This window comes from Mesoplodon bidens, assembly GCF_964165515.1.
Source record: "Mesoplodon bidens genome assembly, chromosome: 7".
In the NCBI taxonomy this organism is placed as follows: domain Eukaryota; kingdom Metazoa; phylum Chordata; class Mammalia; order Artiodactyla; family Ziphiidae; genus Mesoplodon; species Mesoplodon bidens.
Genome location: NC_138164.1, coordinates 18,720,014 through 18,746,733, shown reverse-complemented (window position 1 = coordinate 18,746,733; position 26,720 = coordinate 18,720,014). Strand labels below are relative to the sequence as shown.

Sequence of the window (26,720 nt, the reverse complement as noted above, 5' to 3'; positions counted from 1 at the left end):
GGGCTTGGGCTTCTCTGGGGTCCATCCAGACCTGGTATGTACATGGGTCTCCCTGGCCTGAAGTTGCCTGGGGCCTTGGCAAGAGCTCTGGCTTCCCTGGTGTAGGCCTTGGGGGGTGTGAACTGTCCATCGCTCCCCACTGCCCGCTCCAGCACAGGCCTGTGAAGACCAGGCCAGCATGGCCTCTGAGCTTTGACACTGGCCCAGCAACCCCAGAGCCCCAGAGAAAGGTCAGAGAAGGCGGCTGTGTCTTTGGTGCCAAGGAGAGAGGGTCTGGAAGTGGGAGGGGGCTCCGTGAGCTGCCTCTGAGCCAGGGGTCCGGCCTGAGGGCTGGCACCGTGCCTGGCTCTCTAGCACTGCCCTGGCAGAGCGAGGGTGTGCGGGCAGTGAGGGCCGTGGAGCCAAGCTAACGCCGCAGGGCCTGCGGGCGAGGAGAAGGCCGAGTCTGCCCCGCGTCACCCTGCCCACGGCTCCCAGGGCCCGAGGCAGGGCCGCTGGGCAGGGGGCTGGGAAGCAGGCTGCTGTGCAGGTGGGCAGCTGGGTCAGCAGTGTAGGATCTTCAGGAAGGCCTTGCGGAACTCAACGTTGAAGGTGGTGTAGATGATGGGGTTCACGGCGCTGTTGACATAGCCCAGCCACGTGAAGGCGCTGTACAGGACGGGCGGGATGTTGCAGTCACAGTGTATGTTCAGGATGTGGGTGATGAAGAAGGGAAGCCAGCAGATGATGAACACGCCTGGGGGAGAGGGGGGCAGTCAGGGGTGCCCGGGGCCGCGGAGGGCCTGGGTGGGGAGGCTGCACAGGCTGGGGCAGAGGGGGAGGACCTGGATCGCGTGCTTCAGGGCCCGCCCAGGCACCAAGGCTGCAAGAGCACCGCAGTGGGAGCCGCGGTCTTGGATGCCGGACCTGCCTCTGACCCCAATTTTCAGTCACCTCACCTCCCTCAGCCTCGTTTTCCTGCCTGTGCAGTGTACATAACGATACCCACCTCATAGGGGAGGATAAAGGGCTTGAACAAATGCGAACACGTAACAGCCTGACACAGGTCAGCTGGTAGAAATGCATGTATCTACTCTACTTCCTTGTTGTCTTTGAGACGACCTTCCGCAGAAGCTGGGAGCGGAGAGTTTGTTCCCTACCGTGGGGAACGCGCAGTTGGGGCCAGAGGGAGAGCTGGATGCCCAGCCGCTTAGTCCTCTTGGCATCCCCACGAGGAAGGCGGGAAACCGAGGCTCGGGACAGCTCTGTGATGTGCGCAAGGCCACTCCACTCTTGGTGGCAAAGCCGAGATCTGAACTCCAGTCTATCAAGGTCCCCAAGTGGCCAGGCTCTTGCTACACTTTCCCCCAGCTTCCCCAGCCCTTGGTGGACACCTCTTGCTAATCCCCGCCTGGTGACACAAGGCTCTCACGAGTCCGACCTCCTGCCCACCTCTCTGCCTGCCTAACTCAGGACCTCCTGCTTGGTGGGACGCTCCGTGGGGAGGCACCGTCTGCACAGAATGCCACACGGGCACACGGGAATTCCCCGGGGATGGAGCAGTGCCTGGGCAGGGCAGGGCCGCAAAGCAGAGACCCCCAGGACTGGAGCAGAGACCCCGGCTGGAGCCCGCTCCGCCTCTCCCAGCCGCGTGATCACGGGTTGGTCCCCTAACCTGCTATGACCGCGAGCTCTCATTTGTAAAACCAGAATAGTGACACCTGTCCTTCTCGTGTCATAGGACTGTTGGGAGGCCAAAGGGATGGTGGGTGTGGGTGGGTGTCACAACTACCCTGGCTGCTGCCCGGAAGGCAGAGACACATCAGTCCCTCCATCCTGTCCCCATCACCCATCTCAGTCCAGCCCTTGATTCTTGACCTTTATTATCTGGTTTTCTATGAGAATTTATTCTAAAGCCTTGTCTCACTCACTCTCATTTAGATCGGGGGCCCCCTCACAGCCCCGTTTATTGTTCACAGCTTTGGTCCCACCGGGTCTTGGTTGAGGCAAGTGAATTTCCTGATTCTTCAACAACAGCGATATTAATAACGCTTGTGCGTAAGGCTTTGTAGTTTGTAAAATGCTTTCACCACCGTGTATCATTTGATGACCAGGACAAACCCTGAAAAGTAACCTACTCTCTACTGATGGGGAGATGAGAGAGAGAAATGACCTACCCAGGGTCATGAGGTTCTGGGAGCCATTATGGTAAACTGGTCAAGTTCAGATTCTGAAGTGGGACTGCCTGAGTTGAAATCATGTATCCTCTTTGATCAAGTCACAAAAGCTCTCTGAACCTCAGTTTCCGCATCTTGAAAATGAGCATACTTATAGAATCTACCCAGTCAGATATGTCAGTGGGCTTGACCTGTGCCTGAAAAGTGCCAGTCCTGTGACCTACCAGCCATGATTAGGGAGCAATGGTAAGCACTGGGACCTACAGCGATGGGTCCATTTCTCAGCCAGGGCTGGGCAGAGGCGGGCTGTGTCCAGCAGCTGGGGCCGACTCACCGAGAACAATGGCGAGCATCTGGGTGGCTTTCTTCTCCTTCTGCTGGGAGAGCTTCCTGCGGCTCATGGTCTTGAGAGAGGTCCGGGTTTTGCCATTGGGCATGGACTGGATCTCAAAGATCTTGGCAATCTTGGGGTGGTCTTTGGCATGTCCGTTCTTCTCTGGTTTGGCAGGGCTGTCAGGTGTGCTGTGGAGGCCGTGGTGGGGTGCGTCGGGGAGGGTCAGCTGGTGGTGGCTGGGCGCGATGGGGCTGTACCGGGTCCTCTCGGGCGGGCTGGTGCTGGAGAGCATCTCCATTTCCAGTTCCTGGGCTCGGCGGGCAGCCTCCTGCACAGAGGCAGAGAGCTCTGGGTAGAGCCAGGCAAGTTCTCAGCCATAGCTACCCAGCCTCACCCGGCCCCTCTGGCCTCACCCAGCCCCACCCAGCCCTTCATTATCCCCCTACAGAGACTCCTACAAGCACCACAGGGTCACTCTGCCAGCGAGGCAAGGGGATGATCACTGGGAGGCAGGGACTGTCTGGGTGCAGGACCCAGGGCCCAAGGCAGTCTCCACCTTCCAGGTCACCACTGGCCCCCTTCGCAGAGCAATCCCCAGGCAGCCTCAGCGACCCCACCCCATTCTATGGGAGCTTTGTACCTAGGCACTTCTCTTTTATGAACTGAGCAACACTCGCTGAGTGCCAGCTAAGTGCCAGGCGCCAGCTGGCTGCCGGGAATGTTACTGATGGGCGCTCAGTGCCTGCCTCCAGGACCTCACGTTCTTCCTGCCAGGCTGAAACAGGGGCTGTCAGGCTGACCCAAGGCACCTGTACCCACACTCACAGGTGAGCTCCATTTCTCCTGGTAGACTGAGGCGGGGGCCGAAGGGTGGACCCCTGGGTCCCCACATCTTCCTCGCTGGGCTGATCTTGAGGGCCCTGGCCTCAGGTCCTTCCTCATGCTCCCTTATTCCAGGCCTTAGGGTCTCAGCCTGAGCTTTTGAAACGCAGCCTCACCGCGTGCCCAGGTGCCCCGATCCTGGGTGCCTGTCTCGGCCCCTATCTCACACGGTTGCCTGGAGCCCTGCCCTTGCAGGTGAACAGTGAATGTTCAAGTGAAGAGCAGGGGCCCTGCTTCCTGAGGACACCTGACCTGGACTTGGTGTGCAGTTCTCTGTGGGTTCCCTGGCCCAGCCTCTTCTCACCCCAGGGGATGGGACATCTGCTGCTTGGACCCTGCGGCTCCAGTCACTGAGCAGACCCTGGGGTCTGCTGGGATTCCGCATCTCTGGGCTCTACTTACAGGCTGCACTTTACTGTGAGCCCCATACCCACTCTGCTCCCGCCTCCCCCAGCTCCCAGCCTCCAGCCCCAGAACCTGCCTGTCTGTAAGGCAGCGTATGCAAGTAGAAAGAACACGGGCATGGATTTCAGAGAGTCACTTAGGTCTGGACTCAACTGCTCACTCTCTCACTCGCTGTTTGGTCTGGGTGAGTTACCTAACCTCTCTGAGCCTCTCTTTCTCGTCTGTAAAATGAAGATCCATAAGATCGAGAAGACTTAACCTCTCAGGGTCGCCGTGAGGATTTGATGAGATACTAGGAAGATGGTAGGTGTTAATGGTCATAGCCATTATTATTATTGTTATTGTTATAGGGCCAAGTCCTTTCTCCCAACCATTTCCTTGTGCTAGGGGTCCCTCTCTGTGCCTTGCAGAATTGAGCTGTCTTGCTCCATGCCTGCTTACGAGTGTGTGTGGTAAGCCTCGCCTCAGCTGAAACAAAGTGGGGGATCCTGGGAGGTGCTTATCCCTTTGACCAGCTGGTGAGGTCTTCGAGAATCATGGCAGGTGCATTTCCCTAGAGGCAGAGACCAGGCTCCAGGTCCCTGACCTGGACACTTACCACTCTCCGCCTGTTCACAGGGAAACTCCCATTAGACTTCATGATAACGGTGCAGAGTTTCATGTCCTCAGGGTGAGTGCAGTTGCCCTGTGGAGTGAGCCAGCACATGGGTCATGACGGGGAGGGGGCTGGGGACACAATCCCAATGCAGGATAGTCAGACTGGGCACAGGAGCTCAGAGGAGGGCAGAGATTAGGAGGGTGGGGGCCTGAGGAGGCAATCGAGGCAAGGGTGAGGCACTGTGATGGGAAGAGGTGGGCAGGATGAGGGACAACAGGACCCTGACTTTTATGTGGCACCTGCTAAGGATCTGGCACCCTACTAGGCATGCTCAAGCCCTCTCACACCGAATCCTCAAGACCACCCTGTGAGATCTGTATTTTGATTCACGTTTAACAGATGAGGAAACAGGCTCAGAGAAGTTAAGCAACTTGCCCAAGGTCACTCAGCAAAAAAGTGGCGGTGCCAGGATTTGAACCTGATGTGTCTAAGCCCAAAGCTCTTGTTCCTTCTGTGCCCACATACCGTCTTTCTCAGGGAGGGCTGAGCGGAGGGAAGAAGTCACAAGACACAAGTATGGAAAAGAAAGGGAGGCAGAGGAGGGATGTAGGCGAGAGCAGGTGAGGTTGAAGGAGGTTTGAACAGAAGAGAACAGAGCATGGGAGATAAAGGAGACGGGATGGAGGCCTCGGAGGGACAGAAAGGGAGACAGAAGGGCCAGCGTGAGGGAAGGAGAGAGGGAGGACCGCAAAGACGTGGAGTTCCAGCAGCTGCTGGGTTCAGACAGTGGTCTCCATGCAAAGTCCTCTCCTCCCAGGTGGTCTCCGCCCCCTCCCCACCTCCGCCCCCTGAAGATTCAAGTCGCCCACTGAGGCCCCAGACTTCGAAATCTGCCGGTGCCCAGCTCCTCGGAGCTCCTCCAGCCTGGACCCCATGCACCCCTGGGTCACGGTTAGGCAGGGACATCGGGGGAGGGGATCTCGGGACCTTGAGCGGGGCCTTCAGGTTGGCCCTGAAAGCCCGGCTGCTGCGCTTAGTGTTGACCCGCTTGCGCCGCCTGCGGAGGACGATGTAGATCTTGATGTAGACCAGCAGGGTAACGAGGAAGGGCACGTAGAAGGAGACGATGGAGGAGTAGACCACGAAGGCGGGGTTGGCGATGATGCATTCGTTCTGGTCTGGGGGGGGAGGAGAGCCCCGGGTGGGTGTGTCGGCAGGCCCCCCGGGCCACAGTGCCTTCCCAGTTACCGAGAATATGACTAGACGCCTAAGGTGGCCTGGAAACGTTAGGTGTAAATAAATGTGCAGCATAAATCAGAGTATTAAAAAGAACCATGAGCAGAAAGCCAAGCTGTGATGACTGTTTCCAAGTGTTTCCATTAATATCCCCTCGTTACTTCGTCATTAGTTTTGTCATCCATGAGCACACAAGTGGCGCCACGGTTTTGGGGACAAAATGATGGAAGAAAATGTTAGAAGAGTAACCTATTATTTTAGCCTTCCCTGTGGATTGGCGCGAGGTCTGAGACCTTTGAATTTTAGGGACAAGATGCCTTGGTCCTCTTTGCTGAACTCACCTGGGTTCCAATGTCTTTCCAAGTTCCCTTCCAGATCTAGCAGATGTCTATCCTCTCTCCCAGGGCCTTTCCAGATTAATCCAAGCACGTTTAGCCCTATTCCTGCTTCTTGGAATTCCCATGACACTTAGATCTTGAACCGCATGCTTTCAAGGCTTCCTTGTGTCCTGTCCAGTGATGGTCTCTGGAGGCACACCGGTGTCATCTATCTCCCTGACAGGCGCTGTGCCTCTTCTGGCGGAGGCGCTCCTGACTGCCTTGCACAGGACACCGTCACAGCAAGCTAGCCCCCTACTTGTTTCTACCTTTCCTGCTCCGGGTGGCTCAGGCCTGGTCTGGGATTGGCCAGCCCGGAGGCTGCAGCTTCATTATGCAAACACTATTATCAGGGGTGATGGAGGCCCAGCAGCCTCCTACGTTGTGTGCACACACACAGACAGGCACACACATGCATTTTGCAAGGTTGTCTGGTCTGCTTCAATTCAAACAAAGTTGAAAGTGGCCAGGCATCCTCCTGAAGCATTATCCCCACTCCTCACCCAGCTCCCTTGTGCCCCAGGCCATTGTTCCTCTCTGACCTTACCAGGTACACGTTGGAGTCGGGCTTGGCCCAGGAGACTCAGCCTGGCCTCAGTCCGAGGTGGCGAACAGGCTCCTGATGGGTCACCACCCATGTCTGCACCAGGGTTCAGCTCCCTCAAGGTGCTGCACAGGGCCAGGGCTGGGGCCAGCTGAGCCCCAGGCAACCAGAGGCAGGACTCACCTGCGTTGTTGAGTCCAAAGAGCAGCGGGCAGGAGATGGTGAAGGACAGGACCCAGACGACGCTGATCATGACGGTGACTCGGCGCTTGGAGCTGTAGCGCGTGTTGTAGAGCATGGGCATGGCCACGGCTGTGTACCTGTGAGGGCGCGGGGCGGGAACCTTGAGTCTGGGGTGCAGGCCCAGGGACCACTCACTCCACAACAGTGGCACAACAGAGACACCCCACTTTGGGAGGATGGAAAGTTGGTCCACCTCCTGTTTACTCTAAATCAACCCTCCTGCCCCCAACTCAGACAGCAAGGACAGTTGGTGACTGCCAATCAAGTATTTGATGACTGACCAGCTACCATTCAATCCTGGACCGTATCTGCCACTCCAGTCTCCCTGCTTGGATTTTAGGCTTTTTGAGGGGCCATGGCCTGGGTCTTTGCACCTTTGAAACTGTACCCCCTGCACCTGTGCTGGGGCCCATGGCGGGTAGAAGTGTTTGTTGATGGATTGGTAGCCAGGACCCTCAGAGCAAGGTTAGGTCTCATTCAGCAGAAAATAATAACAATTGTAATTGTTTATGATGCCACACATCGCCCTACCCAGCACTTCTGAGACATTAGTTCCATTCATCTTCCAAGAATCCAGCAAAGGGTGTAGACCCAGGGCCTCTGGGAGCCCATGTGGCCCATGTGTGCAAATTAGTAAAAGGCTCTGGGGATAGAGCTTAGCCAGGTGGGCAGAGCCCTTGGCCTTGTGCCCTGTGCTGGACGCAAAACGCACAACCAGATACGAGACCCGCATGTGGGCAGGGGTCATCATGCTTGGTTTCTAGACAATGAAACTAGGGTTCTGAAAATATCCGCAATCCGCCCAAGGTCATGTAAGTAAGAAGTGATAGGGCTAGGGCTTCAGTCAGGTCAGGAGCTTTCTCCTCTGTCTGGGTATTCTTTGTAGCATCACTGTCCATAGACAGTCTCCCTTTAGGGGGTCTGTCCTCTCCCACACACATGCACACACCCATGTGTGCACGTGTACATGCACACATGCACACACAAACACGTGGACTCACAGGCACACAGCCAGCCGTATAGCATCATGGACAGAGCCTGACCCTGCAGAAGCAGTGGGGCAGCCCAAGAGGTGAACGGTCTAGGTCACCTCTCCCATCCTGGCTGGGCTCACCTGTCGATGCTGATGGCACACAGGTTCAGGATGCTTGCTGTGCACATCATGACATCCAGAGTGACAAAGATGTCACAGTGAATCCTGCTGAATTTCCACTCGCCCACCACCTAGGACAAAGCAACATAATGGGTGGACAGTAGAGGAGATTGGCTCAGGCACTGTAGCTCGGTGTCCCGGGGCAGGTTGGGCCATGAGCTCAGTGGGGGTCTCGTGGGGCTCTGGCCGTGGGAGGAGAGGGGCAGCCATGGGGAGCTGTACCCACAGGTGTCTGAGGCCCTTGCCCCGGCCCCTTCTCCTCTTAGACACATAAGGCCACTTTGTGCCAAGAAGTTTGCTAGAAGAAAGATGACCAGATTACTCAAGTGCCTCAGCTTTGAGCCCTCACCTGTAAAACGTTTGTGTGAACACCCTGTGATCCTCATGTTACCAGTGAGAAAAGCGAACCTCAGAAAAGTGCAGTGACTCCCCTAAGGCCTTTCAGCTCGGCTTCTGCCCTGCCCTGGCCCAGGTTTCTAGGGGAGCCGGGCTGCTCCTTGGCGTATGGCACAGAGTTGGGACCCAGTAAGTGTCTGTTAAGAACAGTGGTGAAGACAGTGACTATGAAGCAGTGAAGACGTTTCTGCCCCCTGTTACACTTAGAGATTAAAGAAGGCAAGCCTGGACTAGAGCTTTCAGAAGAGCAGGACGGGCTGGGGAAGGTGTGTAATGACACATCCCTGCTTCAGTGTAAACTGAGGAGCCCAGCTCTTGGCAAGAGCGTTTTGCAACCCTCTTCCCCCCCACAGACACACACATTCCTACCCCCCATGCACACCCACACCCCGACACCTCCCATTTACACACACAGGCACACGCACTCACACAGCAGGCTGGACCTGGCGGCCGTGGAAGGTGGGAGCAGGCCCCATCCCTGAAGACAGAGCCAGGACAGGGAGCTACGACGTGCACTACTACGTATCGGAGACAAGGGGAGCGGGAAAGCCCCTCCCAGTGACGGGGCAGGGCAGGACGCGCTCTGTGGGGCACAGCAGGGCAGCAGGGCTAATTATAATGCTCACTCTCCACACTGCCCTCTTAGCTGCTCTGAGGCATAAAACCAATCGCTGGCATTTAAGCACAGTGATGGGAACCGCTTGGAGGAAACTGCAGCTTTTCCCAGAAGACAGGAGACCTCTCGTGTTGCCACGCTGGCCAGGTGAGCAGGAGCTGGATATCCGGGGACCAGGGAGGTGGGCACAGGTGGACGGGGATAGAAGGGGCTTCCCTGGCATCAACAGAGTCTACCTTTAAGACACTACTGAGAGGGTCCCGGGCCCACATGGTCTGTGCTCCACCTTGACGCCCTCCTAGGACTAGTATTTCCACACTGCTCTCATTCCCCTGGGGATCTAGGTCTGAGATATCAGGGCTGCCTTCTCCATCCTGCCTGCTTCCTCCCGTCCGCCCTGCCTTCTTTTCTGCAGACACTTACTGGACAACTTACTATGTGTCTGGCTCTGTCCTAGACTCTGGGGCACGGTGGTGAACAATCCTGACACAGTCTGCAGGGAGCTCTCAATCCCTGCCTGCCAACAGCCTTCCTGAAAGACAGAAGAAGACGGGGCTTCCTCCGAGGTACCAGGAGCAGCTGCTCTAGAACGCAGTTAGGGGCTTCTGGATCAAAGGCTCAAGAAAGTGTGTTGACAGCCACTGTATACAGAGCATCTCCTGTGGGCACGTACTTTATCTCATTTATTGTGCTTAAAGCTTGTACAAGAGGGGATTGCTTATGCCCATTCTTGGATGAGGGAACGAAGCTCAGGAGTACACCCAGCTAGCATGCAGCAGGGCTGGAATTTGCAGCAGGCTCTTCGGGCAGCACATCCTATGCTCTCTCCTGAGCTGCCTTGGAAGGGACAATCTAGCTTGTCAAAAGAGGAGATGATTATGTAAAAAGTACTAGATAAACACAAAGTGGGAAAGGAGAGATGGTAACTGCAAGGGTAGACTAACTTGGGGTCAGGGAGAAAAAGGACTTGCCCAAGATCACCTGATAATTTAGTAACAGAGGGAGCACCATCCCCCAGGTATACTAGTCCCACTTCAGGGCTGTTTCCTCCGCACCTTTGGACAACATTCCTCAATATTCTTGCACAGAATGAGACCGGTGGGATGGGCCTCAAGCTGCCTTGGCTAAATCCTAACAATAACTTGTACACATGTGTCAGCCACGGTTCCAAGCACTTTACACTCATTTCTATGGAATGTGACAGCAAACCTCGGAGGCCACTGCTCCTCGAAACCTCCAGCCAGCTACGCCCCTGCCCCCACACCCCACTCTGGGGCTTTGCACACTTTTTTCTCTGCCTGGAGTGCAAGTGCCTTGCTCCTCTCCTGGATAATTCTTCTGAAAGCATCACTTCTGCCTGCGAGCCTTCCCCAACGCCTCCAGGCCTGGTCCCGTGCTCCCCGCCCTGTTGTGCTCCCACATCTCCTGTGGAGGCTGCTCCCTTGTCATCTCCATCGGGCTGCACTATAATGGCCCTGCCGAGGCCTTAGAGCCCAGCCCTAGGAATGGGGCAGGACGCAGACGTGCTCGTACCTGTTGACTGAGTGAGTCAAGAATGGGGATCTGAGTCTGCCCACCTTCTCAATCGCACCTGCTATTCTGGAAAATTCACGAGGCAAAGCCTCCCCTCAAAGGCTTGTGAGGCCAAAATGGCCTAGGCAGACAAGCAGGCCCTGGCTCTCTTGTCTCAGTTTCTCCAGGTGGAAAGTGGTAGGGTCAGGAATTGAACCTGGTTCTCTCACTCCAAAACCAGCATGCTTCCCATATACTGAGCAGAATAAATGATGCACATCCAGCCCCACCTAGCTGGATGCCAACATGGCAGGCTATCAGAGGCATTTAACATCCCTGGAAATGGAACAGGATGGAAAATTCTGGACAACGAGATTATCTCTGCAGAGGGTACAGTATATGGTTGGGAGGATACTTTAACAGGATGTTTGGATAGGGTGAGACTCCACTTGGGACATTCTCTAGGGACAATAAGTACCCAAGACAATGTCGCAGGGCCCACTGTCCAGCTCTTGTTTAATGGGGGAGTTCGAGCACTGCCCTCTGAGATGCCATTCTTCACCCTCCCCTAAAACACTGAGCTTCACCTTTAAAATAATGTGAACAGGTATGCTTAAAATATGTGTGTCGAGAACCTATAGATTCCTAGGAGCCCTAAAGCACAGATGTGGCTCTCCCTTAGAGGCTCTGGGTAGGGGTGGTGGGTCTGGAAGCCCCAGATCCCACACCCAGAGTCCTGGGCAGAGCAAGCCTCCCTCTGGAAGAGGGCACCTCTTTGCCTGGGCATGGGGAGGGTCCTTCAATGTGCAGAGGTGTGGATACCTATCAGCGTCTTCATCTTCATCACCGTTGTCATGACTACTTTTACATGGTGCTTACTATATGCCTGCTGCCATTCTAAACACTTCTCATATATTAACCCACGTGATTCTCAAACAATGCTATGACATAAGCACTGTGATTATCTTCATTTCTAGATGAGGAAACCAGGCGCAGAGAGGTTATTTGCTTGGCCAGATACCCATCATTTTTTACCTGATGGTCTGCGGCCTGGGAACCTCCTTTTCAAGGGAGCAGGCGGGGAACAAGTGTAAGAATCAAGAAGGGGTTCCTCAGGGAGAGGCCCTCAGACAGGATGTGGGATGGACAGAGTCTAGGGGTCTCCACAAACGTGTGGTCATGGAATAGTTGGACGGCTGGCCAGTGGCGCCTGTATGCTTTTAGGTTGTATTGTATCTATTGTTTGTTTCTTGTTGGTTGTCTCTTAACATTCTGGTCCTTTTGAAAGTTCCAGCCCGTCTGAGCCATGCTGAAGGAAACCAAGGGAGTGATGTGATGACCCAGAGCTCCATGTGGGCCCGGGTGGTAGTGACAACAGGAGCCCCTGGGGACGTGGAGACCGTAAGACCAGCCTCTCCTCCCCACCTCCGCTTCTTCTCCTAGATGTCTCCTCTGCTCAAACCTACAAAGGTTTCATGTTTTCTTTGAAAGGTGGAAGCCTTCCCTCCCAGGCAGGGGCTTGTCTCTACGGCACAGGTAAATTCCCCTCTCATCCGGGTCGGGGAGGTAACAGCTCAGAGATCTTAGTGACCTTGGCTTTTTCCTGAATGCCTGGTCAGCTTCCCTTGAATCCAGACTCCACCCCAGAACCCAGGGCAGAGAAAGCGGCAGGATCCAGCCTGTGCCCACCCAGATCCCCCAGGCCCTCCCTCATCTGCCTGCCAGCTCTGGAAAGTGTCCTCCTGGAGGTGAGTCCCCACTTCAGGACTTCTCAGTGATTTCCCCCTTTGCTGTGTGATCCAGGTAAAGACAGGCAACTTCTTAAAGCTTCTGTTTCCTCTTCCTTAAAGTGAGAAGAATGATATCGAGCCAGAATCAGGATGACTATTTGCTGAGTATGTGTCTGTGGAATGCCCGGCAGCGCCTGGCCCACAGCAGGGGCTGCCTACTCACTATTCCGGGCTCGGGGCTGGGCTCTGTTCCTGGCCGAGCACTGCGTCACCATGTGGTCCTTCCCAAGGAAAGGGGGTACAGCACAGTTCACAGTGGCCTTGAGCTGGAGGTCCCAGACACAGCCTAGGACACACAGAGGAGCGGGGAGGGCAGGGAGGAGAGTGTGGAGCAACAGCCCGCATTCTGAAGCGGGGAGAGAAGGATGAAGATTTCAGGCCCGGGAGCACGAGCCTCTGCCGTCCTCAGGGATCCTTGTCGATGACTCCCATTCTCAACACGACCTAATGAACCAACTCTGGGGCCTGAATTCCAGCCGCTGTGTGAGGCTGGAGAAGTCACCTAACTTCTCTGACCATCTGGCTCACCATCCAGAAGATGCTGTGAGGGCTCGGTGCGGAGATGCTGTATGTGAAGGACTAATGCCAGGCCTGGCACTTATTAAGCGCCTTACAACAGGTAGTCGGGATTGTTAAGGAGACGATCTACCCATTTTGTAAGACTGAGCCCAGAGTGGAGGAAGGGCCCACCCGAGAAGACGCACGCTTGGAGGGAGCCGGTGAGGAGCCTGGACTCTCCCGGGGAAGGCGCCCGAGCACGGCAGGGGCCCAGACCTACCTCCAGGTAGACCACCCAGGGCATGACGAGCGTGGCCACCAGGAGGTCGGCCACAGCGAGGCTGACGATCAGGTAGTTGGTGGTGGTCTGAAGCGCCTTCTCGCGGGACACGGCCATGCACACCAGCACGTTGCCGAAGATGATGACGAAGATGAGCAGGGTGAGCAGCATGGCGTAGTAGTTGTACTGGGGCCTGTCGGCTTTCCCTTCAGACCCATTGAAGGGCCGGCTCCAGTTCCGGCTCTCCAGATCGTCATCGTACCAGGACAGGTTCAGCGGATCCATGGGAGCAGCGGGGCCACTGGGTAGCCAGGCTCTGGCCAGGAGAAACGGACACAGGGCGTCAGCAGGAGGGCCTCCCGAAGCCTACTGCCACCCACAGAGGGCTCCGGGGCTAAAACCTACCAGGGGAGGTTAGAAGAGAATTCTCCAGCCTCAGGATTTAAGGTTTGCATCCCCAAATCTTTTTTATTTTTTTATTTTTTTGCGGTACGCGGGCCTCTCACTGCTGTGGCCTCTCCCGTTGCGGAGCACAGGCTCCGGACGCGCAGGCTCAGCGGCCATGGCTCACGGGCCCAGCCGCTCCGCCGCATGTGGGATCTTCCCGGACCGGGGCACGAACCCGTGTCCCCTGCATCGGCAGGCGGACTCTCAACCACTGCGCCACCAGGGAAGCCCCCCAAATCTTTTTAAAACATTGGGGGTTGCTGCCACTCTTCTGCTAGCAAGTTCTTGCAGGTGGTAAAACAAATGAGAAAGTACAATTTTTTAACTATAATAAAATAAATGACCTTGAAAAGAGCTGATCATTCATTCACGCATTTATTCAACAAAAAATTAAGTGCATCCCATGCCCCACACAAGCTAGTGAGGAGTTCAGCTTCTAGTGGTAAGACTAGAAATATGCATTCATTCATTCTTAATTCTATAAATGTTTATTGAACATTGTTCTATATAATGCTAGAAACATAGTCAGGAACAAAATATACATAGTGCTCCAGCTCACATTCTAAAAGAAACAATAGCCAATTAACCAAGCAGTTAAATCTATGGGTGGTAGGCGCTAGGGAAACGGAATGGGGAGAGAGACACAACCTCGTTTAGGGATTCAAAGAAGGCTTTCCTGAGGAAGTGATGTCCGACACCTACAGGATGCAGTCAGGGAAAGAGCTGGGAGCCAGGGGAAGGGTCCACATATAGGAAGCAGGTAAGCAAATTTCAGAGCTGGAGAGTAGGTGCCATGTTGGAGGGCCGGCGGGAGATTCGGGACAGCTGGAGCACAGAGGGCTTGGGATGGGCTGAACTGGAGGCTGCAACAGGCTCCACCACAGAGGGTTTTGTAATTCACTCTAGGAGTTTAGACTTGACCCTAAGGGCAGCAGGAGCCACATGATCAGATTTGCCTTTCAGAGAGAAGAGTCTGACTGCTGCGTAGAGAACGGAAGTGTGCCACTCAGTGGGGTGGCCGGACCAGCTGCAGGAACCCAAGGAAGAGCTGATGAGGTTCCGCATTTGTGCACGGAGAGCCCTGAGGAATGGGCGTCTCACCTCAGGGGGGAAACACTTCCCGAAGGAGGCTTCATCAGAGATGAAGTAGAAGGAGTTAACCAGGCAACTGAGTGCAGGGGAGATGTTCCAGCCAGAGAGAACACAACATGGTACCAAACAGCAAATAATTCTGTTCGGCTAAAAATGTAGGGCATGATGATGAAGCTGGGGAAAATTCAACTGGAGGGCCGTTCTTGGGCCAGAATGGGTCTTGTAAGCTTGGAGCCCCTGAAAGCCCGGGTGCAGAGGAATGACTCCATTGGATTGCTGCTTTGCACAGGTCGCTGGCTGTGCAGTGCAGAGGGGACATCAGCGGTAAGTGAGGTTGTGACTGTAATTCGGGTGAGATGGTGATCTGCTGAATGAGGGCATGGGAATGAGCATGGAGAGGCGTGTTCAGAGTCCCTAGCTAACTTGGAAGTCAATTTCATGGAATTTGGTCATTGGATAGACGTGGGGTGGGAGAGGGGAGGGGGCAGGCAGGGAGAGAAAGGAGACGAGGATAACTCCAGATTTCTGCACTGCGCTCTTGGAGGCTTGGTGATGCTGCTCACTGAGAAAAGAAAGCAGAGGGGCTCAGAGGCAGTGGGCACTGATGAGCTTGACAGCCTGTGTTTCAGTTGTGATTGAAACATAATGCACATATAATATAGTTGGCTTTCCTGCTCACAAAAGTGTTCCTCCTTCACACAATGGAACTAAATGATCAGTATTTCAAGGCATTCCACACAAAGCCCCACGACTTCCAAGTGCTTTGCTGCCCAAATGGATTTGAAATCCAGCAATGTATGCCATTCGATTTGAACATGGTACCATGTCCAAATCAGGGAGGAGGGCACACCAGCCGCAGTGGGTCAGAGGGGACGCCAGAGAAGGGTCTGCCCACCTGTACACCCTCATCCCTGACATATCTGCTCCGCCAGCTCTCAGCAGAGGAGTACAGATGATGTCCAACCCAGCACCACCACTCTGGAGCCCCTTAGAGAACACAAAATGCCTAATTCCACGTGGGGTGATGTGGAATGCCACCATGCAGCAAGTCTTCCAGTTCCGCAGTAGTGAAGCACTATGTCATACTGATGCTGCACTGGGCAAAGCCCGCTGGTACCTTTTCCCATTTGGAGCACACAGAGGGAGACCTGCATGTATGTATTGATCAGGCAGCAGGGGCTGGTCCTGCCATTCATTTGCTCAATCAGCATCTACTGAGCTTGCTGGGCATAAAGCATTGCGCCATGCACAGTCAGGGGCCTGAAGACTCGGAGACACACTCTCCTCCCCCAGGATCCTGCCTGTTCCTCTCTGCCCCTCCTCCCACCTCTTTAGTCCCTCTCTGGGTAGGGCCGGGAGCATCTGATGGAGATTCTCAGCACCCTGTCTCCCCCACCCCACCCATTCTCCATGCCCAACCAGACTGCTGTTTCTGCAGCAGGATCCTGACCATGCCCTGTGATGACAGCTTCATCTGCTTGCAAAGGAGATGAGAGTTCGCCGAGTTTTTTTCTTTTCTCTTTTTGATATAGTATCTCATTTATCCTCAAAATAACCTCGAAGGCTTCTAATTCTCATCTCCACTCTACAAATGAGAAAAGTGTCTGGAAAACTCTTTTTCCCTTGCCCCTACTGGCCAATCCCTACCCATCTTTCAAAGCAAGCCTTGCTCAGAATCCTCCTGCCCTGGAATCCATCCCAAGTCCTGCTGGCTGGACCATCTCCCATCTTCCTCAGGGCTCCCAAGGCATTGTCTCATGGTTCCATTCTGGAACATTCCCCATTTGTGTGTCTGTTTTGTCCACTGGGGTGTAAACATTTCAAGGATTACACCGTGTCTTGCTCATGCCTCATCTTATTCGTAGAATAAACAAAAAAGCATACTCTCTTATTTTTCTCTCCCGACTCCTAATGCTGGGATTTGCAGGCAGGAAGTGTTTAACAGCTCTTTGCAGAATTGAATCAAAGGCTCTGTGAGTCCAACTAGGAAGAAAACCCCTCCACACTTGAAATGTAACTGTTAACATAACCCATCAGATCAGCTAAGTGACCAAAGAAAGATGCAGCCCAAGAATATCATGGGTGTTACATGTTGGTCCCCAGAAAGCAGACTGAGGAGGAGGGCAGCACACAGGAAATCTACTGGGGATACAGGGATACTCAGACACCAGAGAGCATGTGTGCATGGGCACAGCCAGAGTGTTCATGGAAGGCTTCCTGGAGACGGGGGAACTTCAGCTGAGACTTACACATGGGTACAGTTTCGATGGCAAATGTGAGCGTTGCTGGTTGGGGGAGGGGGAGGGGGTGGTGGCTGGAGGTTAGCACTTGTTCCTCTGCGCTGCTGGTTACTCTGCAAGGCAAGGCTCACCAAGGCTGGAAAGGCCTCGTGCATTTAATTGTCAAAGTGAGCACTTATCCTCAATTGTTCTTGCTGCTTTTTGCTGATACAAATGTGATATAATTACATTGTAGAAAAAATGAGAAAAGATGGAATATGCCTAAATACCTGTAGACTCTATTAACCAGAGCCCAGGGTGAGCTCCAGCTTCTCCTGGGTACTTCCGAGTTGGGGCTGACACCTCGCACCCACAGGGCCTGCCTGGCTAGCTCTCAGGCTGATCCGGGATTCGGGTGTCAGCAAACCCACCTCCACAGATGGGGTACTCTGGCATAGGAGACACTAGTATAACATAGGAGCTGAACACCAAAACACCTGGGTTAAATCCCAACTCTAGCCTTACTAGCTCGGGAGTGTTGGCCAGATTAGTTGGCCTTCCTGAGCCTCAGTTTTCCCATCTGTAAAATAGGGAGAGCAATGACTGTTGTGAGGATTAAGCAAGATGATGCGTATGTGGCCGGCACAGGTGAACCCTCATGGCAAAACCAAACCAGGCTAAATAATTCAGTGAAACAAGCAGTTAGACAACAAGCCTGAGGCTCCTGGAGATGAAGTGACAGGCGCTGTCCAAATGCAGCCCATCAGGGTCACAGGTCCTGCTGGGCTCCTCCTGTGACACCCTGTTGCCTCCTACCGCTTATCCTTGAAAAGTCTGTAGACTTTTACGGGTCTAGACAAAGGGAGAAGGATTCCAAGATGCAGCAATCGAGCCCTTGGGAAGGAGTGAAGGGAAGAAAAGACGAAGTGTATTCCTGGGCCGTGGTTGCAGGATGAATCTGGGAGACCCTCGGGATGGGGTCGCAGCTGGCCCGGAAAAGTCAGCTTTCCCAGGCCACCTGCTCTAACCAGAGACTCTAATACCAACTGCCATATTTCTTAGGCTTGAAGACAGAATTAAATGGAAGATGCACCATTGTCTTAGGTACCCCTAGGAAAGAAAAAATGCCATCTAACTCCGATACTGCTTTAAGATGGGGTTGATTGTGAAAATGCGTTCTGATTTCAGAGACATCAGAATGTTAGAGAGGATATGCGTCTTAGGATGGATAAAAGATAGTGACCTCCTGGCATTTCTCTGCTGGCATTTTCTCAGGAGGCCTGAGAAAACCTACTGGTCCCCAGGCTCCCCCTGTTCCAGCCCCAGCCCCTCCTCTTTTCCTTCTGCCCAGGGCTCTAAGGGGCATCAGTCAGAAGAAAGCACAAAGGAGAGGTCAGGCTATGGTCTTTCTCACTCCAAGGGCACCCGAAGGACCCCTCAGATCCCTGCCCCTGCCCTGCACCTCAGACTTCTCCATCTGTGTCAGAGCCTGTGCCTGTCAGGGAAGGGGAGGGCTCTAGGTAAATCTGGCCTGGTCCCGGATCTGGAGAAGCCAGGTGAGATCAGTGCCTACTCTGGGGCTGCTGTAGGTGGGAAATGCCGCCCAACAGCTGGCACCCTGGATTTGCCAGGATGGTCCGAATGTCTTGATCTTTTAAAAAAAGGAGAATTGGCTAAATGTATGACCCAAGGAGAGTTATTCTTACACTTAAAAGACCTCAGATAAATAAGATCACATATCACAGAAAAAATTTCTTTTGTGAGAACAAGCATTTTGATTTGGGGTTATGAAAATATGATCAACTTGCTCACCAACCTCCACATGCCACCTCCACCTTCCTCCCAGGTGGCTCCTGCCTCGTGCGTAAAAGCTCCAAATCTCAGTCCCCAGTCAATGTCATTTAGTGAGCTCCAAACACATGCATAGTCACAGCCATTTCTAAGATCTTAGGGGGTTAGCTACCGGGTCCTATCACCTCGGAGAGGGATGGATGATCTGAGCCTGCTGCTGTGGACTGAATTGTGTCCCTGCAAGATTCGAATGAAGTCCTAACCCTCAATGTGATGTTCTTTGGAGATGGGGCCTTTGGTCAGGAGGAGGTCATGAAGGCAGGGTCCTCACGATCAGATGACTGCCCTTATAAGCAGAGACACTAGAGAACTTGATCTTCTCCCTGCCATAGGAGCACACAGTGAGGAGAAGCCATCAGAGAGCCAGGAAAGGAGAGCTCACCAGAACCTGACCGTCCTAGCACCCTGATCTCAGACTTCCAGCCTCCAGAACTAGGAGAAAATAAATTTCTCTTGTTCAAGCCACCCAGTCTAGGGTGTTTTATGAAGGCAGCCTGAGCTGACAAAGACCCCTGCAGATGCAGGCCTCACTCACGGAGCGGCTGCCTCTCCCCCAGAGTGCCACCCTCACCTTCCCTGGGCAGCAAAGTGGGGCAGCTGCTGCTCCCCACCCCAGCTCCACCAGCAGAGGTTCCCAGATTAGGATCCAGGCATGCTCTGGGGCCACCTAGGCTCTCCTTTCTCAGCTGCCCTGGCATGTGGGAAAGTGGAGGGAGCCGGAAGCACAGGGAAACTCCATCTGTGTGGGTGCCAGAAATCACCTGGGCCTCGCGTGTCTCCAGGACACATTGCCCTGGCTCCACGCAGAAGGGCAAAGACCTACTGAAAGATCTTCCAGAATCATCCACGCTGGTGGTCAGTAGCCCTCCATCAAGTTCTCCCTAATGGCCCGCCCAGCTCTAGCCTGCTGTGACACCTGCTCTCTTCAGAGCCTACGCAACAGAGCTCCCTCACGAGCTGTCTGGGATGATGGAGTTGTATGGGGTTATCGGGGCAAGTGGAGTGTGTGCCCAGGTGTGTCCAGCCCCCAGTGCCTCTGCCATTACCCTACTTGCTTTCCAACTGTTAGCATTCTCTGTGTGTGCTCTAATTTGAAAACTAGCTAGCTCTCAAGTTGAGGAGTGCTGTGTGAGCCCAGACAGCCACCTGGGGCTGAGCTGGCCCACGGAGGCGGTCCAGGCCAGCAGCCCACCGTGCTCAGACCAGCCGCTGCACAGGGGATGGGGGATGAGGCAGATATTGCAGCTGGGAGGAGGGTGGCCAATCCCCAGCCTGTAAACAGAAACAGCTTCTCACAAGTGTGTTGGAAGAGAGAAACTCCTCTGGAGCTCACAGTTCGAGGCTGACACCCCGAACTGGTATTTTCTCCTAGGAGGGACTGGGAGTCCGGTCCCTGGTCCCTAGCTGGGTGGGGTGGGGCGAAAAGGGTCAATCTGTTAGGGCACCTGGGACCCTGGAGGAGAGCTCGGTGGTCGGGAGGAGAGAGGAGAGGATTCCACTCTCTGGTTTTGACTCCATCCGGCAGCGAAACTCTGGGGCGCCGGCCGGGAGGAGCGGGGCAAGGAACGCTTGGTGCTGTATAAACTCAAGCAACCTGTTTCCCTGGTGCTGCTTCCCCCGAGAGGTTGGCATTTAAAGGAATCAAATTGTCTAATTAAAATTTAACAATCCCTTATCGGGCTCGATGGCGGGTGAGACACTGCTGTCTTAAACACATCACTTTTCCCTCTTTTCTGAGACTTGAAGCATTTCAATGAAAAAGAAGAGGGGGGGCAGGGGGAAGCGCTTCTCATTTGCATTTCAAAAGCAGCTTGCTGGAGTTGGGTGGGAATTGGGAGTGAGGGGTAAGGGGATCCTCCCCACGACCCTGGTGACTCAGGTCTGCACCTGCAGACAAAGGTCCAGGCTGTGACTTGGGTCTGGGCCCCTCCCCAGCTCCTCAGGCCGCTCTGGGAAAGAAGGGTGGGAGGGGAAACGGTAGGGAGAAGCCCCGAGTTCCTTCTTTCTCCAAAGGAAAAAGGAGAAGAGTCACCGAATGAGGCCTCACTTACGGAACCCAGGAGGGTGGCCTCAGCAGGGGTTCCCGGAGCCCTGGGTCAGGCAGCCTCGAGAGCCTTCTGGGCCCAGACCTTGGGAAGGCTGGTGTGGTGGACTGACGGGCACAGTCACGTCTTACCTGGAAAGGCTGCCCGGCCGGGGGCTGGGGAGGTGGGGAAGGATCCGTGGGATGAGGGGTAGAGGAGGAGTGGAGGGGGATGTTGGAGAGGAGAACAGGGGAGACTGAGCTGTGAGGCTAGGGTGAGCATCCCTCTCCTCGCCCTGAGCATCTTTCCCGGCGTCCCGCGCAGGGGAGCTGGGTGGTGAGGCGTGGGTCTGGCTCAGGCAGCAGCAGCTGGAAGAGATACGGGTTGCTTTTTTGCAGCTGTTGGCGTGGGATCCCCCGGGGCTCGGGCAGGGTCCAGCTCTCAGGAATTCCTAGGCTCCACGAGCTCAGGAGTGAGACTCTCCCCGTGGCGGCCGCACCCACCCCCGGAACCTGAGTGCTGCTGTGGGCTGGGGACAGATCTGGACTGCTGTAAGAGACCTAGGCTAGTGGGGAAACCTGCCTGTGGTGGCCTGGGGGGAGGGGAGGCCACACACTGACGCCACCCCCAGGTGCCAGGCCTGGCGAGCCGCCCTGGTCCAGCCTGAAGTTCCACAGGGGCAGCTCGGCAGCAGAACTTAGGTTATCTCTGGCAAGAATTGCCCAGGTTTCCTTAGAAAGGGTGGAACAGCTCGGGTAAATCTCTCTCCCATTCTCTGGCTGTGTCTGGCTCCACCCAGCTGGAGCCAGGATGGTGGGCACTGTCTCGAGGGCTGTCAGGGGCCCAACCTGAAGCTGGTGAGCTGGTGATGCTGCTCCTGGGCCAGGCATCGCCTCCCACCTCACAGCAAACAGAAGCTACCCTGGCACGCCCGCCCATTCCATTTCCTGCCGTCAGATCCACCCACGACCGGCAGAGAGACCACCTGCTCCCGCCCCTGGGCTTCCAGCGTCCTGACTCCCAGCAAGGCCCAGGCCTTCCGCCTGGGCTCAAGGCCCGTCCTGGCTGACCCCCTCCTCCTTCCCACCTTTCAGGACAGCCCCTCCCCATGGAAGGCTCCCTGATGCTCCAGCTCAGAGCTGTCCCCTTGCTCAAGGCCCTCCCAGCACACGTGCTCCGTGGTGGCAGTGATCACAGGTGTAATTAAGTTGTTACTTGTCTAATTATTTGTTTAGTGTCTGTGCTCCTCGACAAGGTGTGAGCTACACCAGTGTGCGGGCTCACAGCTGTCTTATCATGGTTTTCTCACCTCCCGGCAGGGCGCCTGGCAACGGCAGGTGCTCCATAAATGTCTGAGAGGCGTCCATAGGAGCTAGTATCTCACTCCAGCATAAGGGAGTCAGCTCCTAGGTCTTTTCCTACCCCGGTTGTTTTTTCTCCCCTGGGTCCTCCTCACGGGGTACCAGGAGCCTCCTCTGAGATCTCTCCCCGGCCTCCTGGGTCCCAGTCACGAGGTAGCTGGGCTTGATTGCCCAGCTTGTTGGGGCTCATCCGGGGAGCCGTCCAGGTGGGCCATCCCTGGGCACGCAGTGTGAACAGGCCTTAAAAGGAAAAGAGAACGCCCTGCGTGAACGGGAGTGTAGGTATGTGGGGAGGTGGGTGGGAGATGACCTGAATTGTGTAGGAAGAGGAAGCACAGAGCGTGGTGGGCGGCAGGAAGGCCTGGGGACCCAGGGTTTCACAGCGTCTAGACTAGCGCCCCCTGTGGGCGTGAAGCCTCAGCCGGCCAAGGCGGGGGCCTGGAGCCAGCTGCTCACAGAGCACAGGCTAGCGGCTGTAAAGCCTTCCCAGGGGCACACTGGGTGCAGCTGAGACTCGGCCCGTCGAAGGGGCCGCAGGGGGCGGCGTGTCCCAGGGAGAGGCTCACACAGTGCCTCCACCAGCTGTGGAAAGGGGGCCCTGAGTGAGAATTCGTCTGAGAGCAGGAGACCAGAGCGGAGGGTGACCGGGCCTCCTCACCCCTGAGGCTTCAGCCTGGGCGCCCCCTCTGCGGTTCTGCTTCTTCCCTGGGTGGCCAGTGTCCCTGGGTCTGGCCACGTGTCCCTAGGTATGTGAAGTGCTTGGAGAGGACTTCAGGGCCTCCTGGCCTCTGGGCCTGGGGTCCCTGAGTCTGCAGCAGAACAAGGAACGCGTGCAGGAAGGGGTGTCTGCCTGACAGCCTCATCCCTGTGGATTTCGATGGCTCCGTAAAAATGTCTCCTCACAAACTGTCAAAGTGTCACAAATTAATTGTTAGCGGGAGTGACTCAGGGTGGGGAGGGGAAGGGAGTGTGGCTCCCGTACTGCTAAGTGGTGGGTGACGGCGGCACTGTTCTCTGCCTGCTCTGCCTTCTGATGAAGAATCCTGGGCGCTCAGCGCCATGCAAGGGAAGGGCAGAGCCGTGGGGCAGCTCACGTGCGGAGTAGCAAACAGCAGGTGGGAAGCAGGGTGGAGGGCGTGGGGCTCAGGACCCCCTCCCCGAGGAAGGGCACGCCGAGGGGAGGAAACGTCTAGACACTGCTCAGGGAACCTACAGTCAGAGCGGAGTCTACAGGCTGGCACTGTTTTCTATTTTCTTTTCTCTCTCTTTCCCTCCCTCCTCAATTCCGCCCCCCCACCCCCGGGGAATAAAAGAATTGGGAAGTTGAGCTGGGGCCTGGGCGGGGTCACAGGAGTCCAGGAGGCAGGCCCACTTAGCTGCCAGCTCTCCAGCCGGAGAGGAGGGAGGGCGGGGGCTCAGACCAGCCTCCTTGACCTTTACTTTAATTTCAGGAAAGAACTGAGAAAACATGCTCTTGAAAGTCAAGAGGGAGACAAATCCTGAACCTTATTGCTCTAGAAGGACGAAAAACAGTCCCGCTATTTGGCAGAAAATGGCTCCGCTTTATGAAAAGACACCCCTGCTCGTAAAAACAGAGAGAGGGGCCAGTCCAAATAACAGCCAACATCCATCACGCTGCTGGGAAGCCTCGGGAAGCCCCTCTCCACGTCCCTCCATCCTTCAGCTCCAGCAGGCTTGCTCTGGGGACAGTGGGAACATTTCCACAAGGGATAAAGCCCTTTCTGAAAGGGGGTGAGGTGGCAAGCAAGCTTTAACGTTGTGACACCCACACAAGTAGCTACTTGGTGCCGGCGTCTCAAAGACGAATGGGCAGTAAAACTTCACGGCAGGAACGCGATCAGCAAAATCCAGATTGTGGAACACGTGCCAGAGCAAACGACCTGGTTTCTTCCAAAAATAAATTGCAAGGAAACAAAAGAAAAACTGGGGGTGGGGAGAGAACATTTATAATAACAGAAACTTAAAAGCCTATCTGCCAGTTGCAACATGTGGACCTTATTTGAATCCTGATTCAAGAGAAACCAACTTTTCACGATCCTTGACGTTCATGAGACTACTGAATATTTGGAGTACATTTTTTGATGATATTAAGGAATTACTGATACCAATTTTTAGGTGTGGCAAAGGCGTTCCAGTTAATTATTTTCAAGGCCTTATCTTTTAGAGATATACACTGAAATATTTACAGTTGAAATTAAATGATGTCTGGGATTTATTTGACAATAAGATGAAAGGTGCAGATGAAACAAAATCCGCTGTAAGCTGATTGTGGTTAAAGCTGGGTAATGGATACATTGGGGTTCGTTGTTCTATTCTTTTTTTTTTTTTTTTTTTTGCGGTACGCGGGCCTCTCACTGTTGTGGCCTCTCCCATTGCGGAGCACAGGCTCCGGACGCGCAGGCTCAGCGGCCATGGCTCACGGGCCCAGCCGCTCCACGGCATGTGGGATCTTCCCGGACCGGGGCACGAACCGTGTCCCCTGCATCGGCAGGCGGACTCTCAACCACTGCGCCACCATGGAAGCCCTGTACTATTCTTTCTAGTTGTGTTTATGTTTAAACTTTTCTATAACAAACTATTTTTAAAAATCGAATCTGCTCTTTAAACCTCACCACCCACTCTCTTTCCCCCCCACGCAAGAAACACTGATGTAAGCCAGACTTCAAGTTAGCCTCCTGATCCTGTTCCCTTGTTCTAAATGCTGACTTCCTTTCTTGCCTGACAGACCATCCCCCTGTCCCCATCACTCCTGTGCCCTGTCCAGCAGCTGGAGCCCCAGGACCCTTCCTTGGTCTAATGGGCTGTCTCTTCCCTTTCACAGAGGATGAGGCTTGGCTGGTAGGAACAGGAGGTAGGGGTGGATGCCCACTTTAATGACAAACGTAACGGCTACTGAGCTCCTATTCTATGCCAGTCATGGTGTGAAGCGCTGAGCACATGCATTTCATTTTACCTGCACAGCAGCCCTATAAGATTAGATATTATTTCCATGTTACAGATGAAGAAACAGGCTCAGAGAGGGTGAGTAACTTGCCCAAGTTCACCCAAGTGCAGTGGCTTATGAACACAGGTGTATCTGCATCCAGGACCCAGGCTCTTCTCCTTGTACCAGGGGTTGAGTCTGGGTCTAGCAGGGGTCTAGAGTGGGAGGGAGTGAGGTCTGCGGGCCCAGGTCCCACATGCACGCAGGAGAGCGATGTCTTTATCTCACTGCAAACACAGCTCCTTCAAGGACGTGTCCAGAGCCTCACTTCACCAGGCTGTTAGGTCTCAGACAGGTATTCACAGGAGACCTCTAGGAAACCCTCACAGCCTTATAAAGAGGGAAGAGGAGGTCCACGCCACACCCAAGTTTCCTCAGAGTCCTGAGAGCCCTTAGGCAACCGGATGTTTTCCAGAAAACGACATTCCTGGAGTCTCCAGAGCATTAGGCTGCCTGGACCACGTGAGGCAGAGGAGGGCAGACGCGCAGGATTCTGGGTAGAGTGGAAGAGAGCTGGCTGTCTCCAGGCTCATCCCTTTGGGCCACTTCAGCCCGCCTTCCTCCTGCTCCTTCCTGGGTTTCCTTTCCTTCCATGGGGTGCGGGTGTAGACCCACCAACAGGGGCGGCACTGTGGGTCCGGGCGTCTAGCCCCGCCTGGGCTGCTGGTACCTCACTCAGGTGAGGGGCACACGGCACCGCCACAGAAGGCAGCGGAGGCAGTTCCCCTGCTGAAGCAACAGGCTGGGGGTCCCGGGCAGAGCCCCTACCTTCCTCTCCCACATGACGGAAGTAGGTCAGAAGGGCAGTCTCAGCGATGGGCACAGAGTCCTGATGGCCAGCTGTGTGCCCACTGGCACTGCATTACCCTCCCCCCCATCCCTGTCCTCAACATTGAGGCTTTTATGCAGTGATGACCAGAAAATAAAGAAGAGTGGCTTCCTTCTATCCTGGGAATTGAAGGAGAGCAATCAATATGGCCTGTTTTTGTTTAATCAGACACAAAGATAGACCTGGGTTTCAGTCTCATCTCCAATACTTGCTAGCAGTGTGGTCTTGACGGTGTAATAGCTCTGGGCCTCAGTTTTCTCATCTGTAAAATGGAGACAATAAATCTCTCCTCATTGGAGTGGTTGTGAAATTAAGTTAGAAAATGCAAATGAAGAGGCCAATAAGATGCTCAGTAATCAGCAACTAATATCACTGTTGGGGATGAGGGGTGCGGTGCAGAGCTCTGTCGGGTCCCAGCAAAAGAACAGCTGAGTGTCTCCTCTGGGCCAAAGACTATGTTAAAGTCTTGATGTATCTCGTTTAACCTTCAAATTAACTCCAGGAGGAAGGTGGTCTCACCCGGTTTTAGAGCCACGTAAATCAGCACTATTGCTGTCAATGCCCACCAGCACCACCAGCAAAAGACCCACGCTGGGATGAGGGGCCCTGAGAGAAAGAGACCCCCTATTTCTCCATGGCCCCCAATCCTCTGAACACTCTGGAGAGACTCCAGCCACAGCCAACATTTAGTTCCCGCCAACCAGCCCTGAGCTAAAAGCCCTGAGATGTTGGGGGCACCTGGCAGGTGACCTTGGTTACAAGTCTTCTCAGCCTGTGCCACGAGGATTTGCAGCAACCTTGACTCTTCCCTCTAAATCTTCAAGGAAAAGCCCTACTTGGCCTGGAGCCTTCCTTATAAATTCTATGGGTACA

At 54.7% G+C, this 26,720-nt stretch overlaps 1 protein-coding gene across 1 annotated transcript in view; it reads right to left on the bottom strand.

Moving 5' to 3' along the window:
• Positions 1 to 204: 204 nt before the first annotated feature.
• Positions 205 to 26,720, bottom strand: part of DRD2 (dopamine receptor D2) — a 62,760-nt gene continuing 36,244 nt past the window's right edge. The window contains exons 2-8 of the mRNA XM_081239617.1: positions 13,021 to 13,336; positions 7,890 to 7,999; positions 6,716 to 6,852; positions 5,363 to 5,553; positions 4,376 to 4,462; positions 2,491 to 2,818; positions 205 to 736 (exon numbers count right to left, since the gene is read on the bottom strand). Coding sequence (XP_081095743.1) covers positions 543 to 736; positions 2,491 to 2,818; positions 4,376 to 4,462; positions 5,363 to 5,553; positions 6,716 to 6,852; positions 7,890 to 7,999; positions 13,021 to 13,305 — 1,332 coding nt within the window. The 5' untranslated portion in view covers positions 13,306 to 13,336 and the 3' untranslated portion in view covers positions 205 to 542. The remainder of the gene's footprint in view (positions 737 to 2,490; positions 2,819 to 4,375; positions 4,463 to 5,362; positions 5,554 to 6,715; positions 6,853 to 7,889; positions 8,000 to 13,020; positions 13,337 to 26,720) is intronic.